Source organism: Callospermophilus lateralis, chromosome 3 (genome assembly GCF_048772815.1).
Source record: "Callospermophilus lateralis isolate mCalLat2 chromosome 3, mCalLat2.hap1, whole genome shotgun sequence".
In the NCBI taxonomy this organism is placed as follows: domain Eukaryota; kingdom Metazoa; phylum Chordata; class Mammalia; order Rodentia; family Sciuridae; genus Callospermophilus; species Callospermophilus lateralis.
In genome coordinates this window covers 133,497,587-133,516,751 of record NC_135307.1, presented here as the reverse complement: position 1 = coordinate 133,516,751, position 19,165 = coordinate 133,497,587, and the positions used below count along the sequence as shown (strand labels likewise).

Sequence of the window (19,165 nt, the reverse complement as noted above, 5' to 3'; positions counted from 1 at the left end):
AACCCAATAGTGAGTGGCTGTAATGATGTTGGGAAGCACCCAGCACTGTTTAAAACATCGGAGAGACTCAATAAATGCTAATTTCCCACCACCCTCTTTCCCCCAGGTCAAGAAGGATTCATATGCCATGGACATGCAGATTCCACTTCAGATCTCATCACATCTGGGTGTCACAAACTGACACAGAACACTTCCAGGGCAAGATTCATGACCCAAGACCAGTGGCTTTCTTCTAGGAACATTGCTCAGCTTCAAGACCATTAACACCAAGCAGGAATCCAGTCAGTGCAGAAGAAAATTTATTCATTTGTGAAAACATTCTCAAAGTACAAAAAAAGGATATCAAAAATGTAGTTCAGGGCTGGGGATGTAGCTCAGTGGCAGAGTGTGCTTGCCTCATATGCTTGAGGCCCTGACTTTGATCCCCAACACCACAAAAACAAAAAAATATGTGGCCTGGCAGAGCAAGTCTGAAAGCAAAGGACCAATCAGCCACACTTGTGAAGGCTGTGGCCTCCCTGAGAACAGCTACCCCTATGGCAGCAGCCAGGGAGGTCAGGAAACCCCAAGGGAACATGGAGTTAGTGGAGCAATGAAGGACTGGCACCTTAGGTGTGGGATGGGAGGAAATGGGGGAGAAGGAGGCTTGAAGCAGGGGAGAAGGGGCTACAGCAGAGTGCTGGGAAGGAGGCCAGGTGGAAAGAAGCAGGAAACAGATGGGAGAAAAGAGCCCACTAATTTCTCCTCAGAAGTCCTCTGTCTTTAGACAGGAGAAGAATCCCCCATGAAGCACCAAGACCAAGTCCAGTTCCTCCCAAACTGCCCCGGGGCACTTGCCCACTACCTGCCTCCAAAACAAGGCTGTCACTAGGGCAGGAGGTGTCATGAAATTATCTAGGAAGGTTGGACTTGCATTTAAGCCACAGTTTAAGGTCCCTCCATCCACATCGTGGTTTTGGATTTGATTTCAGCCTGCTCTAAAGGGTATTCAGAGCAGCTGCAGGAAGAACTGGGTAAGGCTTGGAAGACTAGTCTCCAGCTTCAGCATGGAGGTCACTGAAGGAAATTGTCCACGGTGCCATAGAAGATGCAGGTGGCCCCAGAGGCATCCGTGCTTCATGAATCTCAGTCATCCTGGAGCAATCCAAACAGGGTAAAGTAAAGAGAGGTGAACAGAGCATATTTCATAAAAGTTTTCTATAAGTCATCAAACTAAGGGCTCAATGCACGATGCCCATAGGACCCTTGGCCACATGCCTTGTCCTCACATCATTAGAGCTGACCCCAGAGCCAGCCTGGCCAGCCCACTATTTGTCGACTGGCTTTATTAAGACAGAATCAGGTCTAGACCTTCCGCACTACCTGCCCTGGCTTTCTTTGGCCAAATTCATCTTCATCATGAGAGGAGGATACCATTTTCTTTAACTTCTTTGCTCTAACTGTTCTATCTGGGGTCTTTTTACATCAATTCAAATCTTCAGGTGAAATGTACTTCAGAAAATTGGCTTTGAATCAGCTAAGGATCAATTAGAAGGCTGACCTTCAGTATAAGAAACACTAGAAAGGACCAAGTCAGCCATTTTCTGGCCACATCAGGCAGTGAGCCCAGACCAAGGAGAAAAAAACACGCACTCAGCGGCTCAGAGGCTTCCTTTCCAACAAGAAAGGTCTCCTTAAAGGAATCTCCCTGATGTTTACACACTATAGGGAATTTTGCAGAACTCCATAAAAATTAGGGGGTAGAGTTTATCCTGCTATCTCCTCGTCTGAGCCCCGACCACAATCAGTATGTACAAAATTCCAGCCAAGAGATAACAAGCACACCAATGCCGCCTCCTTGTCCTACCCATTCCTCGTCCTCTGCCCCATCTCCCTGCTCTCGAATCTCCACTGCAGCCCCATCTGAAGACTTCTGGGCCATGATGTTGTCTGTCCAGGATGCCCCTGTCTTTCGGTCACCAGCAAAATTACACTTGGTCACTGTTCCAGCCTCCAATTTGGCTAATGAATCTGAAAGAAGAGAAGAAGTTGAATGTCCTATCTCTCTGTGGCAGAACAGTGAGGGCTGGGCCCATTCTGGTGGGCCTAGACCTGGGTTAAGTCATTGTTCTCTCCAGGTCTAGATGTGGTCAGTGAAGCCATGGGTGCACCCCACAGATCACTAGATAGCAGGGGTTAGTCACAGGAACCTGAGGATTGGGTGCACCATAGGTATCCAGGTTAATGACCCAGGGCACTTGTCTAGGAACTGAGGAATAAATCTCAATGGGTTGGTTAGGTTCCCAGGGAAGCTAGACCTGGTATGCACCCATAATTCTAAGCAGGAAGGGTGGAGAGCCTCAGAAGGGACGTTAAAGGCCCCCAGAGCCCACAAGAGGCTATCAGGCTAGAGTGAGGGCATACTGCTCACCTATAAAGGGGCCATCACCCCGAGTTTTCAGCCGTACCCCAGCCCCCAGCTCAAGTTCCATCGCCTCCATCTCTGACTCAGGCATCCAGAATGCCACTGTCTGGTCGGGGGTGAGGCTCTCTGTCAGTGCCAGCAGCTCGAGCTTATTGACCAGCCCCTTTAGCTCCTCCGTTGTGAGCCTGTCGCTGTCTCCCTTGGCTTCCACTTCTGCAGGCACACAGAACAGCAGGTTATTAGGGTGAATAGCAAGGACTAACAGAGGGCCTTTTAGGTGATGGCTGAGTGTTTTTGTAGAACTAAGGATTGAGCCCAAGGATGTTCTACCACTGAGCTACTCCCTAGCCCTTTTCATTTTTTTATTTTGAAGCAGAATTTTGCTGAGTTTCCCAGGCTGGTCTTGAACTTGAGATCCTCCTTAGAATCTTTGTGAGCAGCTGGGATTATAGGCATGTGCCACCAGGCCTAGCTGGCTGAGTGTTTACATGCTCACAACCACCTGCGGGGTAGGGCTCTCAGCACCATTCTGGTAGTATTCATCAGAGGAGCTACAGGCTGGACTTTGGAGCTGGGCTGCCTGGAGCAAATCTGGACAAATAACTCAACTTCTGACACTGAAAAATAGGGATAAAAATGATGCCTACCCAACAGGACCCATTCATGGCACCATAAGCCTTGGCCAGCAGTCAGGATCACCCCTGGGACTCCCCCAGAAAACCTTGCTTACGCGGAGGACACTCAAAATGTTCCATTCTTCTCAACCCTTTCCCCTGACCAACAACTCCCAAATAAACCATCTCACCTACTTTTCAAGATTAACAGAAATCATCAGGTGGTATCTCTTGCTTACCTGACACCAAATACCTTGTCAATTTGCCTCTGACTACAAGACCACTCTCCTCTTTTCCTTCTATCTCAAAGGATAAGACATTCTCCCTCCTGCCCAGAGCCTGTCCCTCCATCTGGGTCCCAGAAATCCTCATTCCTTCAGGGCTGGTCTCTCATTCTATGCTCCCTGATCTTTCCTCAACTTCTTCTTGCATTCTAGTTTTGACAGCCACTGCCCCAGACCCTGCCCACCCCCATCAGAGTCCTGGGGTAGCTCTTCACTGTTAACCCTCTGACACTCTTCCCATCTTCTCATTCCCTGAACATTACCTGCCTGCCCTGCTAGCTCCCCACTCCTGCTTCCCTTCAGAGACATAACACCTTCCCCATTTCCTTCAGACTTCTCCAGTGGTTCTGTTTCCTGATCCTTATGGGATTCTCCAAGTCTCTATTTCTCCAAGTCTCCAATAGAAGTGCTACTGACAACTCTAACCTAGTGTGAGCCAAACAGTGCTCTTCCCCCTAAACCTGTTCCCCTCACCCCTACATTCCCCCAAGCCTGGCATCCAAGTCCAACTTCTGGAAACATCCCTGACTCCTTCTACTTTCTCCCTTCATATCCAGTCTAACCCTGAGGCCACTGTCCAGCTCCATATGGAATTGGTCCAGTCTCTCACTCCCCAATGACATATCCTTCAATCTGGCCCTCTTATCTCCATCCCAGCTTACCCTAACAGCCTCTGAATAGGCTTCCCTGGTTTCCAGTTGATTCGCTATCCCAGAGCATTTACAACCAAATCTAGCCAGGCATAGTGGCACACACCTATAATCCCAGCAACTTGGGAGACAGAGGCAGGAGGATCACAAGTTTGAGGCCAGTCTCAACAACTTAGCAAAATAAAAAATAAAAGCACTGGGGATATAACTCAGGGGTAGAGTGCCACCTGGGTCCAACCCCTAGTGCTGCAAAAATAAATAAATAAATAAAATAATAAAAACAAATTTAATCACATCACTTAGCTACCTAATATCACTCATTAAAGGGCTCCCCAGCAGCCTCCATTTAAGTTCAGCCCCTTCGTGCCCATGCCCCTTTTGCTACCTAGCCTGCACAACTTCTTGTCACCAGATCAATCCCTATCTTTTGATGCACTGTCTTCTCTCTGAAACATTCTTCCAAGCTCTAGCACCCAGCTAATTCCTGTTATCTATCAGGAATAAGTGCTGCTGGTCCCTCATCCAGTGCATGCCTGACTATGACTACCTGGGACTCAGAACCCTCCCAGCTTCCAATCATCCACCCGTCCATCTCCTCTACCAACTGAGACTATCTTGAGTACAAGATGGAATCCTGTTCATCCCTGGAGTCTCAGCATGTGGGATGCTCACAAAATATTCAGAGAATTAATGAGCAACTGAAAATATGAATGAACAGAATGAGAGATTCCCACTCAATCTCAAAACCTTCTTACCCAGCAGCAGAGAGCAATGAGATACCTTTTGTAGTCAAAATTGGGAAATGGAAGAAAATCATGAAATACCTACTAAGGTCTTAATGTGCCTCCTTGAAATCCATATGTTGATCACTGTTATGGTTTGGATGTGAGGTGTCTCCAAAAGCTCATGTGTGAGAAAATGCAAGAAGGTTCAGAGGAGAAATGACTGGGTTATGAGAGCCTCAATCCAATCAGTGAATTAATCCTCTGATGGGAATTAACTGACTGTCAACTGAAGGTGGGTAAAATGCGGCTAGAGGAGGTGAGCACTGGGGGCCTGTTTTGGGGGGTATGTATTTCTTATCTCTCTCTGCTTCCTGATCATCACATGAGCTGCTTTCTTCCAGCACACTATTCTGCCATGACGTTTTGCCTCACTTTGAGCCCTGAGGAATGGAGCCGGCTTCCTATGGACTGAGACCATGAAACTGTGAGTCCCCAAATAAACTTTTCCTCCTTAAAATTGTTCTTGTCAGTTCTTTTATTCACAGTAGTGAAAAAGCTGACTAAGTCACCAATGTGAGAGTATTAAGAAGTTGGGCCTTTTGGGGGTGATTAAGCCCTTATGAATGAGATTGACATCCTTATAAACGAGATGGAGAGAGCCTGGCATGGTGGCACATGCCTGTAATCTCAGCAACTTGGGAGGCTGAAGAAGGAGGATCATAAATTCAAGGCCAGCCTCAGCAACTTAGTGAGACTCTGTCTCAAAATAAAAATTAAAAAGGGTTGGAGAGATAGCTCAATGATTAAGCATCCCTGGGTTCAATCCTCAGTACCCAAATAAATAAGTAAATAAACAAAGTGGAGGGAGCTATTTTGCCTTTCTGCCTTGTGAGAACTTAGCAGGAAGGCACCATCCTTGAGACAGAGAAGCCCTTGCCAGACGATGAATCTGCTAGAATCTTGATCTTGGATTTCCCAACCTCCAGTACTGTGCATAATAAATCTCTGTCATTTATAAATTGCCCAGTCTAAAACATGGTTGTATCAGCAATAAATGGTCAGAGACAGGGCCCAAGAACCAAATGGGGATTCTAGCAGAAAAACAAGCTCCCGGGACCTTGGCTGGGTCTCTGGATCTCTGTGCAAAGATAGTAAGAGTCCACAGCCAAGTTTGTGGACAGTTTTGCCATGCTGCAGAAATGGCAGGAGTCGGGAAGGCCAGCCTGGCCTCTGGGACAGAAATGGGGCAATAGGGATCTTCTGAGCAAGTTTGGGGAAGGAATGAGTCCATCAGGGAACCTCGGATCAGACATCTGGAGTCAAGGCCAAACATGCTGAGATGCCACTTTAGAGGGGCCCAGGGGCTCAGAAGACAGACCAGCCACACTGTCAGAGGGCCCTGAGGGAGGAAGGGCTGAGGATACCTACTGTAGGATGACATGAGGAAGCCTGTGTTCACCTTCCTGGTGGCGCTGAAGTTGGGCTCGATTTCATTTCCCTTGGGGTCAAATTTACGGCAGTGGATACAACTGGGCCGAATGTACAGCACGTAGTAGCGTTCCTGGGGCCAGGGAGAGACAGAGTGAGGAGGGCTGCTCCATTTTCCACCAACACACACACTCTGGGCTCTGGGAGCAGCTAGCACTGTCCTTGCCCTCTATGGCAAATATTTATTCATTCCTGTGTTCACTAGAGCACCTGCCACAGGGTGCACCCTGCTGGAAGTCTACGACAGGGAAGGCCAGGGTCTGACCCCAGGGCTTCCAAACAGCCAAAGGCTGAAAATATATGCAGAAAACTGTAACTTAAGCAAGAGGGATACCAAATATCAAAAAGCAGGAATACTGTGAAAAGGGCACTGAAGGGGAGCCCTAAGGAAGGACAGCCACTCAGCCCCTTTCAACAGATGTAGTGCCTGCAGCAAAGGATTCTCAGCCTCCTGAGCCTCTGTTTCTCCTATCACTTGGTAACAGAGTGATATCCCCTTTCAGGAGTGTTGTATGAGCTCAGTGACATCCTGGAGAAGGAAGCACAGTGCAAAGCAGGAAGTACCCTATCAATGCTATTTGCCAACTATTCTAAACAAAACAGGTGGAAGAATTGTCCCCCTAAGCTGTAGAAACAGAGACCACTTCCTGGGAGAAAGAAGGAAAGGTAAGTCTCGAAAGGTGAAGAAATCTGCGGTGGTAGGAACAAGGGTGTAGGAAGAATATTAAAAGTCTGGGACAGGTTCACAAAGTAAAGGTCAAGAGGCCCATGTGCATGTTTGAGCAACACAGGTCACTGGGAGGCTCCTGGGAGCTCAGGCTAGGAAGACAAGTGGGGCTGATTTGAGACAGGCCTTGAGCTGACATTTGGAGCTTGAACTTTATTTAGTAGACAAGAAGGAATCCTGAAAGATTTAGGGGCAGCAGTGAGACCCTCAGAGATGGCTTTCTGGAAACAATTTGGCAGCAGGCCAGGAATGAGCTTTGGGGGCAGCCAGAAGGCAGGAAGGCAGGTGTAAGGTGTAAGGTTTTGTCAGAACCAGCTGAGGACCCATCAGAGAAGGGAAGACATAGAAAGGAGAAAAGAGGGGAGGGAAAAAAAATGGTTAGGTAAGAGCCCAGCAGGAGGTAGCACTGCTTACCTGGGGAGCAGAGAGGAGGCAACAGTGGGGGTTTTCAGGCCAGTGACTGGACAGGCTACTACACTATCACCAGGAATGAGGAACTTGGAAGAGGCAAATTTGGAGAGGGGCTGGGCAAACACCCTGCCTGTGTGAGCATAGCCAAGGCAGACAAGTCCCACACCAGTGTGGGGGTACATCAGGCTCTCCTGGGCAGGCTGGCTTGGGGCTCTGGCCTGCTCAATGCACAGTAAAGAGCTGAGAGTGCTGGCAAAGCCTCTCTGGGCATGAGGCTTTTCTGTGGGATGTATGAGAGAAATAGGCTCCATGTAGGTACCAGGCCTCTGATCACACAGAGGGCATTTTGAGGAGCTGAGTTTTACAGACCAAGATAAGGTGATTAGCACATCTGTGTGGGGCTGTTTCAAAGAGGGGAGGAGCAAGGCTCTGAGGTACTTGCCTGTAATCCAAGCAACTCAGGAGGTTGAGGCAGAAAGATTGCAAGTTCAAGGCCAGCCTCAGCAACTTATAGAGACCTTGTCTCAAAATAAAATATATAAAGAGTTAGGGATGTAACTCAGTGGTACAGTGCCCCTGGGTTCAATCCCCAGTAACAAAAAGAAAAAAAAGAAAGAAAGAGAAAAAGAAATGCAGAACTAGTGCTCAGAAGAGACACAGGCTAGTATAGGATGGTGAATGCCAGGTGTGTCCATGGACACCTGAGATGGAGTGGTAATAAGGAGCATGATGCCAGGAAGCTGAGAAGACTAAGGCCAAAGGAGCATTTGTATGGGAACTGAAGGTCCAGGCAGCAACACAGACTTTACATTCTCGTTAGATTGGGTGGAAGGTCTGGTCTGTTTTCTCAGTTGTGACCCAGGCTTTTCTAGCAAGAACCAGGTACACCCCCTGTCTGCTACCCAGAACAGCCCTACCTGCCCTCTTTCTACTCACTGATCCCACCTGATCTCTCCACCTGTTCTGTGAGTCCATCATTAAAGGGACTAGATCCCAAGTCAGAGCCCAACAATAAGAAGATACCTCATGGGAAAGGACTGAGATGTTTCAGAGGGTAAGGGTGACCCTGTGAGGGCCACCAAGGACATATCCTCACCTTCTTGCCATGGGCATCTAAGATGCTATGCCGAGATACATCCACCAGTTCTCCCTCCAGCAGGACGCCATTCCCCCTGGGGATGAGAATGAAAGAAGGGGTGGTTGGTTATGTCAGTCCTCAGGAAATAGCGATGACTCAAGTTCAGTGGCCCATGCCAGAGTCTGCATTGCGACAGAACCAAATCCCACCAGATCTCCAATTTGCCTGGCAGAGAGCAGCCCCTCTCTGCACTTCCCATATGGGAACCTCCATCCCTATAAAGCTTCCAAAAGCTGGGACATGGTCCAAAGTATGGAAGGAACCATGTCAGCCTGCCCTAAGACCAAGCTATGACCCCCTGCATTAGGGAGTCATGTTATCTTATTAGTCTTCTTATCTACAAAACAGGGAGAAAAATGGTTACCTCACGCTGCTCCCTTGATGATGGCATGAGATTGTGTACACAAAATTATTTTGTTGATCAGGAGTGTTTTAGTATAAACAAACATTTAATAAGTTTTGGTTTCTTAAGTTTTAATTCAGTGTGGTCTGTGTCTAACATGTTTACATACATATCAATGTCTTGGAATTGTATCACAAGAGGGAAGAAACTCAATTTGCCACATATACCGAAAACTATTGTAAATTTCTATATAAAGAATAAAAGAGAGGTCTGGGGTTGGGGCTCAGTGGTAGAGTGGTCACCTAGCATGTGTGAGGCACTGAGTTCCATCCACAGCACCACATGAAAATAAATAAAGTTACTGTATCCATCTACAACTAAAGAAAAAAAAAAGGAATAAAAGAGAGGAGATCCAAGATGGTGGACTAGAGGGAAGCTGCATTCCTCGTCTCACCGTGATTTGGGATACAAGCAAAGGAAATACTGTTTCTGTGAGAATTGCTGCCCACCAATCCGCCACCGTTTGCCACCCCCATGCCTTTGCCACACACTGGGATTGCCTGCCATTTCCCAGCAGACCACCAGCCATTAGCCTGTGGATCGCCACTGCCCAATGCTACCTGGAAGTCCACTGTCAGAGTACCCGCAGGTTTGGTTACAAGCAGCCACCACCATCTGCAGACACAGGCCAGGGCCTGGAAGTCCAGGGCCTAGGGACGTGCAGGTTTACTGCTGCCATCTCAGGGAACACTGGCCAGTCTGGGGATATGGGCCAGGACCTGGAGATCTATTCTCAGTGAACCTTCAGGTCTTGTTGCACCTGAGGGCTCCCTGCTGCGTGTGCTAGTGGCCACCATTTGGATGCCTTTTTTACAGGGTTGCTCCTTTGTGTGAGTGCATCCCTGGTGGTCCCCTCTGTAAGTTAAAACAGCATTGAGATCTTGGGACTGCAGCAAGGCAGAGCCTGGGGAATCTGAAGCCCAGATGCCTTAGATTGTGGCTGGGTCTGTGTGGCCCAGACTGGACTTGGCAAGCCTGTGGAAAGCTGGAGACTGGGGGCAGGATCTGGGGGAAGCACAGGTTGGAGAAACTAGAGAGAACCAGGCTCTCTCCACCTCAGTGAGTCCTGAAGTGCAAGGGGACAAAAGGGGACAGCTACAATGGGTGCGAAGACTGGAAGAGGGTGCTATCGGCTCACCCAGCCCACCAGTCTGGCATCCACCAGAATGGAGCTACGATCAACTATGACAACCATAACTATGGCAGAGAAGGGAAGCTAAGATACTTTGGAACATGAATGGAAATGATTGTTCAATATTCCATTGAGACTTTCCTGTTCTTTTTTTTTTTTTCTTTTTTGGCCCTCTCTGTCTCACATCTCTACCATCTTTAAAACCAAACATTTTTCATGCATCAATTTATTGAGGAATGGGACGTCTGAATAGTACATTACATGTGTATTCTTATATTTTTACATTTTAAAAAAATCTACATATATTTCCTCTCACTTATTTGCCTCCCCTGATTCTCTTTCTCACTTCTCTCATGCTAACAGCCAACTTCTATTAATTCCTCCTTCGCTCTTACTATAAATTTTTACCTCTATCTTCTCTCCATCTCCCTCATAAATATCACATCCTACACTACTTCTGCTCCCTCTTTGTCCATCAATTGAAACAGTAAACCCTTTAAGCAAACTTACTGTTTATACTGTGGATAATAATTAAACGCCTCATTTCTGTTTATTGCAACAAAACTATAGATGCCTTAATAGGAGCTATTTGGTGTAAGGCTGTATATTGCTTGTATGGGTGCTATTAATATTGGTGTCCTCCTTAAAGGTGAGGTACTGGAAACCTTCATGGACACTCTACGATTGCAGGGTAGAAACTGTACTGCCTCAGATCCATAAAACTAGATGGGAAGACAACAGGAAACATGAAAAAACAAGGGGAAAAAAACCATCTCAACAAACCAAGATGTTCCAACAATAGAATCCATAGACAATACAGTACAAGAAATGTCAGTAGGAGTTTAGAAGGTGCATAGTTAGGATGATCTTCAAAATGGGGTATAGATAGTATCAGAGAGAAAGTACAGGAAGTGAAAGAACACTTCAATAAAGAGGCAGATATAATAAAAAGGAATCAAGGAGAAATCCTCAAAATGAAGGAAACAATAAACCAAATTAAAAATTGAATGGAAAGTATCGAATAGACTAGACCTCTTGAAGACAGAACCTCGGTCAAGGAACATCAAATATTTACTTTTGAAAATAAAGTTGACTGTACAGAGAAGATAATAAGAAACTATGAACAGAACATCCAAGAATTATGGGATAACATAAAAAGACCAAATTTAAGATTTACTGGGATAGACAAAGTTGTGGAGATACAAACCAAAGGAATGCACAATCTTTTCAATGACATGATATCAGAAAATTTCCCAAATCTAAAGAATGAAATAGAAAATCATCTATAAAAGGCTTTCGGGACCCCATAGGTACAAAATTACAGCAGACCCACACCAAGGCACACTATAATGAGAATGAATAACAGATAAAAAGAGGATAGACTTTTAAAGGCTGCAAGAAAAAAATGTCAAATTACATATAGGGGGAAACAAATTTGGATCTCAGCTGATTTCTCAGCCCAGACCCTAAACACCTGGAGGTCCTGGAATAATATTTATCAAGCTCTGAAAGAAAATGGATGCTAACCAAGAATTGTAGATCCAGCAAAGCTAAGCTTCAGATTTGAAGATGAAGGAAAAACCTTCCATGATGAACAAAAGTTACAAGAATTCACAACTAGAAAGACTGCACTACAGAACATTCTTAGCAAAATATTGCATCAGGAAGAAATGAGGAAAAAAAATGAAAACCAGCAAAGGGAGGAACTACACTAAAGGAAAAGTCAGTCAGAGGAGAAACTAAGACAAGTTAAAAACCAAAAATAAATCAAAATGACCGGGAATACAAATCATATCTCAATAATATACCTGAGTGTTAATGGCTTGAGCTCATCAATCAAAAGACATGGACTAGAAGATTGGATTTTTACAAAAGATATTCTATCTTCAAGAGACTCACCCTCTAGGAAAACACATCCACAGACCGTTGAAGGTGAAATGTTGAGAAAAAACATATCACTCATATGGACTGCATAAACAAACAGGGGGTTCCATCCTCATATCAGATAAAGTGAACTTCAAGCCAAAGTTAGTCAGAAGGGATAAAGAAGGACATTTCAGACTGTCTAAGGGAATCATACATCAACAAGACATTACGATCTTAAATATTTATGCCCCCAACCGTGGAGCATCTACATACATCAAACAAACCCTTCTCAATTAAGAATCAAATAGACCACAACACAATAATACTGAGTGACTTGAACACACATCTCTCACTACCAGATAGATCTTCCAAACAAAAACTAAACAAAGAAACTATAAACTAGATAATACAATCTATAATTTAGACTCAACAAACATATATAGAGTATTTCATCCTTCAAGCAGCGAATATACTTTCTTCTCAGCAGACATGGATCCTTCTCTAAGAGAGACCACATGTTATGCCACAAAGCAACTCTTAGCAAATACAAAAACTACTACCCTGCATTCTATCAGATCATAGCAGAATGAAACTAGATATCAACAATAAAATTAAGAATAGAAGCTACTCCAACAATTGGAGACTAAATAACACTCTATTGAATGACAAATGCATAGCAGAAGAAATCAGAGAGGAAATCTAAGAGGAAAATTCATTGCATTGAGCTCATTCATTAAAAGAATAAAAAGTCAACAAATAAATGACCTAACATTACATCTCAAAGCCCTAGAAAAAGAAGAGCAAATCAACAGCAAAAGCAGTACAAGACAGGAAAGTATTAAAATCAGCTGAAATCAATGAAAATGAAACAAACAAACAACAACAACAACAAAAAACAACAATTCAAAACATTGACAAAACAAAAGGTTGGGTCTTTGAAAAAAATAAATAAGATTGATAAACCCTTAGCTATGCTAATAAAGAGGGAGAAAACTCAAATTACCAATACTCATGATGAAAAAGGAAATATCACAATGGACACTACTGAAATACAGAAGATAATTAGAAACTACTTTGAAAATTTATACTTCAATACAACAGAAAATTTCAAAGACATTGACAAATTTCTAGAGACATATATTACTCAAACTGGATCAGGAGTTTAACAATTTAAACAGATTAATTTCAAGCAATGAAATAGAAGACACCATCCAAAGCCTACCAACCAAGGAAAGTCTAGGATCAGACAGATTCTCAACCAAGTTCTATAAGACCTTCATAGAAAAATTAACACCAATACTCCTCAAATTATTCCCTGAAATAGAAATGGAAGAAACCCTTCTAAACTCATTCTATGAAGCTAGTACCACCCTGATACCAAAACCAGACAAAGACACATCAAGGAAAGAAAACTTCAGACCAATATCCCTGAGGAACATAGATACAAAAATTCTCAATAAAATTCTGGCAAATCACATACTAAAACATATAAAAAAGATAGTGTGCCATGATCAAGTGGGGTTCATCCCAGGGATGCAAGGTTGGTTCAATAGAAATTAATAAACATAATTCATCACATTAATAGTTGTGATGACAAGAATCATATATATGATAGATGCAAAAAAAGCATTTGACAAAATACAGCACCCGTTCTTGTTCAAAACACTAGAAAAACTATGCACAATAGAAACATCTCAGTGTTTTACAAACATACATTATAAAAGCTATCTATGCTAAGCCCAAAGCCAACATCATTCTAAATGGAGAAAAATTGAAAGCATTCCCTCTAAAAACTAGAACAAGATAAGAATGCATGCTCCCACCACTTCTATTCAACATAGTCTTTGAAATTCTCGCCAAAGCAATTAGAAGAAAGAAGTTAAAGTAATACGAATAGGAAAAAAGGAACTCAAACTATCACTGTTTGCCAATGATGTGATTCTATATTGAGAAGATCCAAAAAATTCCACCAGAACACTTCTAGAATAAATGAATTCAGCAAAGTAGCAGGATATAAAACTAATACCCATAAATCTAATGTATTTATATATATCAGTGATAAATCCACTGAAAAAGAATTAGGGAAAGTATTCACAGTAGCCTCAAAAAAATAAAATCCTTGGGAATCAATCTAACAAAAGAAGTGAAAGACCTCTACAATGAAAACTACAGAACACTAAAGAAAGAAATTGAAGAAGACCTTAGAAGATGGAAAGCTCTCCCATGTTCTTAGATAGGCAGAATTAGTATTGTCAAAATGGCCATACTACCAAAAGCGTTATACAGATTTAATGCTATTCCTATGAGAATCCCAATGACATTCTTCATAGAACTACAAAAAGCAATCATGAAATTCACTTGGAAAAATAAGAGACCCAGAATAGCCAAAGCAATCCTTACCAAGAAGAGTGAAGTAGGAGGCACCACAATACCAGAGCTCAAACTCTATTACAGAGCTATTGTAACAAAACAGTATGGTATTGGCATCAAAATAATTGGCACCAAAATAGACCAATGATAAAGAATAGAAGATACAGAGACAAACCCACACAAATACGGTTATCTCATACTAGACAAAGCCACCAAAAAAACATACATTGAAAAAAAGATAGCCTCTTCAACAATTGGTGCTGGGAAAACTGAAAACACATATGTAGCAAAATGAAATTAAATCCTGTCTTACTCTATACAAAACTCAACTCAAGGTGGATCAAAGACAGGCACTAGAACAGAGACCCTGTGCCTAACAAAAGAAAAAGTAGGCCCAAATCTGCATCATGCCTGCTTAGGACCTGACTTCCTTAACTAGACACTTACAAGCACAACAAGTAAAATCAAGAATCAATAAATGGCATGGATTCAAACTAAAAAGCTTCTTCTCAGAAAAGGAAACAATCAATAACTTGAAGAGATATCCTACAGAATGGGAGAAAATCTTTATCACACATATTTCAGGTAGAGCACTAATCTCCAAGATATACAAAGAATTCTAAAAACTTAACAGAAAAAAAAAGTCAATAAATGGGCTAAGGAACTGAACAGACACTTCACAGAAAAAGAAATACAACTGATCAACAAATATTCATATATTCATAAAATGTTCAACATCTCTTGTGATTAGAGAAATGCAAATCAAAGGTACTCTAATTTTTCATCTCACACCATTTCAGAATGGCAATCATCAAGAATACAAGCAATGATAAATGTTTATGAGGATGTAGGGGAAAAGGCACACTCATACATTGCTGGTGGGACTGCCAATTGGTACAGCCAATGTGGAAAGCAGTATGGACATTCCTTAGAAAACTGGGAATAGAACCACCATTTGACTCAGCTATCCCACTCCTCTGTTTATACACAAAGGACTTAAAATCAGCATACTACAGTGATGCACCTATATCAATATTTATAGCAGCTTAATTCACACTAGCTCAACTATAAAATCAACCTAGATGTCCTTCAACAGATGAATGGATGAGAAAATATGGTGCACATACCTAATAGCATATTACTCAGCCTTAAAGAATGAAATTATGGCATTTTCAGGTAAATGAATGGAGGTGGAGAATATCATGCTAAGCGAAATAAGCTAAGGCCAAATGTTTTCTCTGATAAGCGGATGCTGATCTATAATTCACACAGGGGATGGGAGGTAGGGAAAATGGAGAAACTTTGGATTGTGAAGTGGGGTGTGAATGAAGGGGAGGTGGTTTGGGAGTGGGAAGGATGGTGGAATGAGACAGACATTATGACCCTATATACATGTATTATTACAGAACCAGTGTGACTCTGCATCATGTAAGGCCAGAGGGAGAAGTTGTACTCCACTTGTGTATAACGTCAAATGCATTCTGCTGTCATGTATAACTAATTAGAACAATTTTTTTTAAAAGAATAAAAGAATAGTTTCTAAAACAGAGAAAAAGAAAAAAAGTATTTTGTAAACTTTAAGTGCTTACTAAATATAAAGAATTTACTTTTTTTTACTTTAAGCAAATTTGGGGCCTGTGTCTAAGCTTCTATAAATTATCTTCCATTTTCACTATTTTGAAACAGTTCCATATTTTTGTTCTCATTCATACCCATGTGATCATCAACCCAAAGAAATGGGTTTTGTCACTATAGAGGTGGGGAACTTGAGACTAAGTTTGGAGACCAGCTGAAGATCAGAGGGTACCGCCCTCTAAGGAACTGGATCCTCCTCCCCACTCCCGATTCTAGTTTTCATAAAAGCAGATTCTAGAAGCTTCCTTTTTTAGAATCATATAAAAAGGAAAGGAGTGGGCACCACTAAAGATGATAGTGGAAAGGGATGGGACAAGAAGCAAAAACTCACACCACCTCACTTGCCTCTATCTACTCCCTCCCCCCAAATTATCTTTTAAAATATTTAACTGATAAAGAATTGTATATATTCAAGGTGTACAATGTAGTAACTTTATATACATATATACACATTGTGTTATGATAATCACAATCAAATTAACAAACACATCCATCACCACCCATGCAGTACATTAGATCCCCAGAACTTGTTCCTCATATAAATCAAACCTTTTGATTATATCCTGCCTTCCTCCTTCTCCCCTTCTCCAATCCCCCATTCCTGAAAACCTCTGATCCTCTCTCTGCTTCTGAGTTACACTTTTTTAGATTCCACATAAAAGATCCTAAGGTATTGCCTTTCTGAGTCCAGTTGATTACGCTTAGCATAATTCTTTGGTGTCTGTAATTGTAAATGGAATGAGTAATGCTTCTCATAACGCCGGGCCGGGCCGGCCGGGCCTTCCTTCTCCAGCCCGCCGGGGTTCCTCCACACCCGGCTCCAGGGCTGTTCCTGCGCTAGCCCAGCCCCATAATACCGACTCCCATCGCTGTTCCGGTCACTAATGGCCACCGTCCCTTCTGGGGCAGGGCACAAACCTGTGCAAAGGCCTGGAAGCACAGCAGCATGACAAATGGCTGAAATTTATAGCCAACTGAAGCACCGCCTTGGGAGCCTCGGTTCGAGGTCGGGATTCTCTCCCCGGAGGACCCGCATCTTCTGGGGTTCGGGGTGTGCAGTGGGCAGGGGCACTGGGAGGCGTGGACTGGAGGCCCGAAAGGCGGCTCGGGCAACCGGGCTTTTCCTCCCCCTCGCGTCCCACCCCAGCCTCGGAGCGGGGTTCAGACCCCTGGAGTGGAGGCAGCCGAGGCCGCGCGCCCAGGCCCCGGGCGCAGTCTACCCGCGGGGGTGGCGGGGACCCGGCGCGGGCTTGGCGCTCACTGCCTACCCCTGGTAGGTGGCGGGGTCCCAGGCCCCGGGCAGTCGCGCGCTCTGCACCGCCTTGTTCCGGAGGGCGCTGTCGTGATAGATGCGGCTCATTATTCCGACCGCCGAGGCCACGGGGTGCGGTGCCGGGAGCCGCCGGCGCACCGGGGTGCACAACGCGGGGAGGCGCCTGGAGGCCGCGCCGGGATCAGCACCGCCAGGCCCTCAGGTCCTGGCCGGGCGGCTCGGCCCTGGGCGTTCCCGGCCAGGATTTAAAGGGGCCGAACTCCACTCCTGCCCGCCACACGCTGCGCGGTGCGGGAGCGAGGAGGGGAGTTACGGAAGCACTCGAGGCTAGGTGCTAGGCTAGTCACGTCCTTCTCTTCCTGCTCTTTGCTCTCCTCGTTTTGCCTTCCTCGTTACTAAAAAGGAAATTCCTGCCCCAGCGCACACACAAAGTGGGGAATTGGGGCCCAGAGATCCCACAGGATCCTTCTTAGGATCAGCTCTTGAAGGATGTTTTTCCAAGGATCAGGAATGGAGACGAGGGAAAAGCCCTTAGGGAGGAAAGAGTGGTCAGCATAGAAGCAACCTTTTATGCCGGATCCGCAGTCCCACAATAGCTGGGGGAGGAGTTCCAGGGATCAATGACGAAGGAGTCTGGGATTGGGTGTCAGACTAAAGACCTACGGAAGTTTGAATCCCTGCCGTAGGTGTGAGCTTGGTTAAGTTCCTCAGCCTTTCTGAGCCCTCGCTTCTTTGTAGAATGGAGTCAGTATCAGAGCGGTTCTAAAAATGCATTACCTTTCCATAGCATGCTTTACCCGCTCACCCGCCCTCTTCCCACATAGTTCCTGGTCTCCTCCGGCCCTGGGAATTGTTGGGAAGCCTTAATTCTCCGGTTTGGCCGGTTCGTGGCAGTCCCTGGGGCAAACGGGCTCATTCGAGGGATCCAAGTATGCCCTTTGGGAGAAACTGAAAGGGGACGCAACCAAGCAGACACCTGGGAGGATGAGCTGTCAATGTTGGAAGAAACAACCTCTCCCACACACAGGACATTCGTGAGTCCCAGGCACTTTAGCTTTCAAGAGCCCCTTTCCTCCATTAAGAGTCTTTTTAAATTCTATTTTAGCACTGGGTTAATATAAGAATGAATATATTAATATTATATATTAAAACTTTTATTCGACCTAAAAATTTTTAAAATAAATTAATATGGACACCGGTGGCCCCTGCCGTACTCCAGCTACTCAGGAGACTGAAGCAAGAGGATAGTAAATTTGAGGCCAGACTGAGCAACTTAGAAAGACCCTGTCTCAAAAAAATAAAAATAGAAAAGCCTGGGAATGTAGCTCCTGGTAGAGTGTGCCCGGGATCAATACCCAGTACTAGAAAAAGAGAGAAGAAAGAAAAAGAAAAAAGGCCCCTAAAAGTACAATGGGACCTAGGCATTGTGTCCAACGGATTAGTCAGCCCCACCCTCTATCTGGCCTACCTGGTTGTTCAGTTCATGTTCCAGAAAGAAGGATAAGAAAAGACCTACTGGGAAGTCCCTCTGGGAAGAATGGTCCTTTGACCTTGTCTCCTCAACAATCTTTAATTAGCCTCGGAACTAATGGGCAGGCTGAGGCAGGAGGATGAAGTTCTGAGGCCAGTCTGGGAAACTTAGCAAGACCCCTGTCTAAAAATAAAATAAAAATACCTGAGTATGGAGCTCAGTGTTAGAGTGCATGCCTAGCATGTGTGAGGCCCTGTGTTCAGTCTGTAGCCCTCCAAAAATAAATAAGTAGAGATACTTTAATTAAACCTAAAAATTTTAATTCAATTCTTTAGTCCCACTAGCTGCATTTAAGTGCTTCATAGCAACATGTGGTTAGTGGCTACCATTTTAGACAGCACAAATGCAGAACTTTGTAATCCTCGCACAAAATTCTATGGACAGAGCTGCTCTAAGTCCTTTCTTATAAAACAGTTATCTCCTTATTAGGCTCTACAAATTCACCCCATTAACACAATCTACAGAGCAGGCATCAGCAAGGCAGAGGAACCTAATGGAACAAGAAAAAAACTTT

At 44.3% G+C, this 19,165-nt stretch overlaps 1 protein-coding gene across 1 annotated transcript; it reads right to left on the bottom strand.

Annotated features, from left to right (window-relative positions):
- Positions 1-287: 287 nt before the first annotated feature.
- Positions 288-17,650, bottom strand: Arpin (actin related protein 2/3 complex inhibitor). Its single transcript, XM_076851330.2, has 6 exons — positions 17,116-17,650; positions 8,400-8,475; positions 6,106-6,238; positions 2,411-2,617; positions 1,847-2,010; positions 288-1,134 (listed from the first exon to the last, which is right to left on the bottom strand). Exons 1-6 carry the CDS (start codon positions 17,205-17,207, stop codon positions 1,126-1,128), a joined length of 681 nt encoding a protein of 226 aa, XP_076707445.1. The 5' UTR covers positions 17,208-17,650; the 3' UTR covers positions 288-1,125.
- Positions 17,651-19,165: the final 1,515 nt, after the last annotated feature.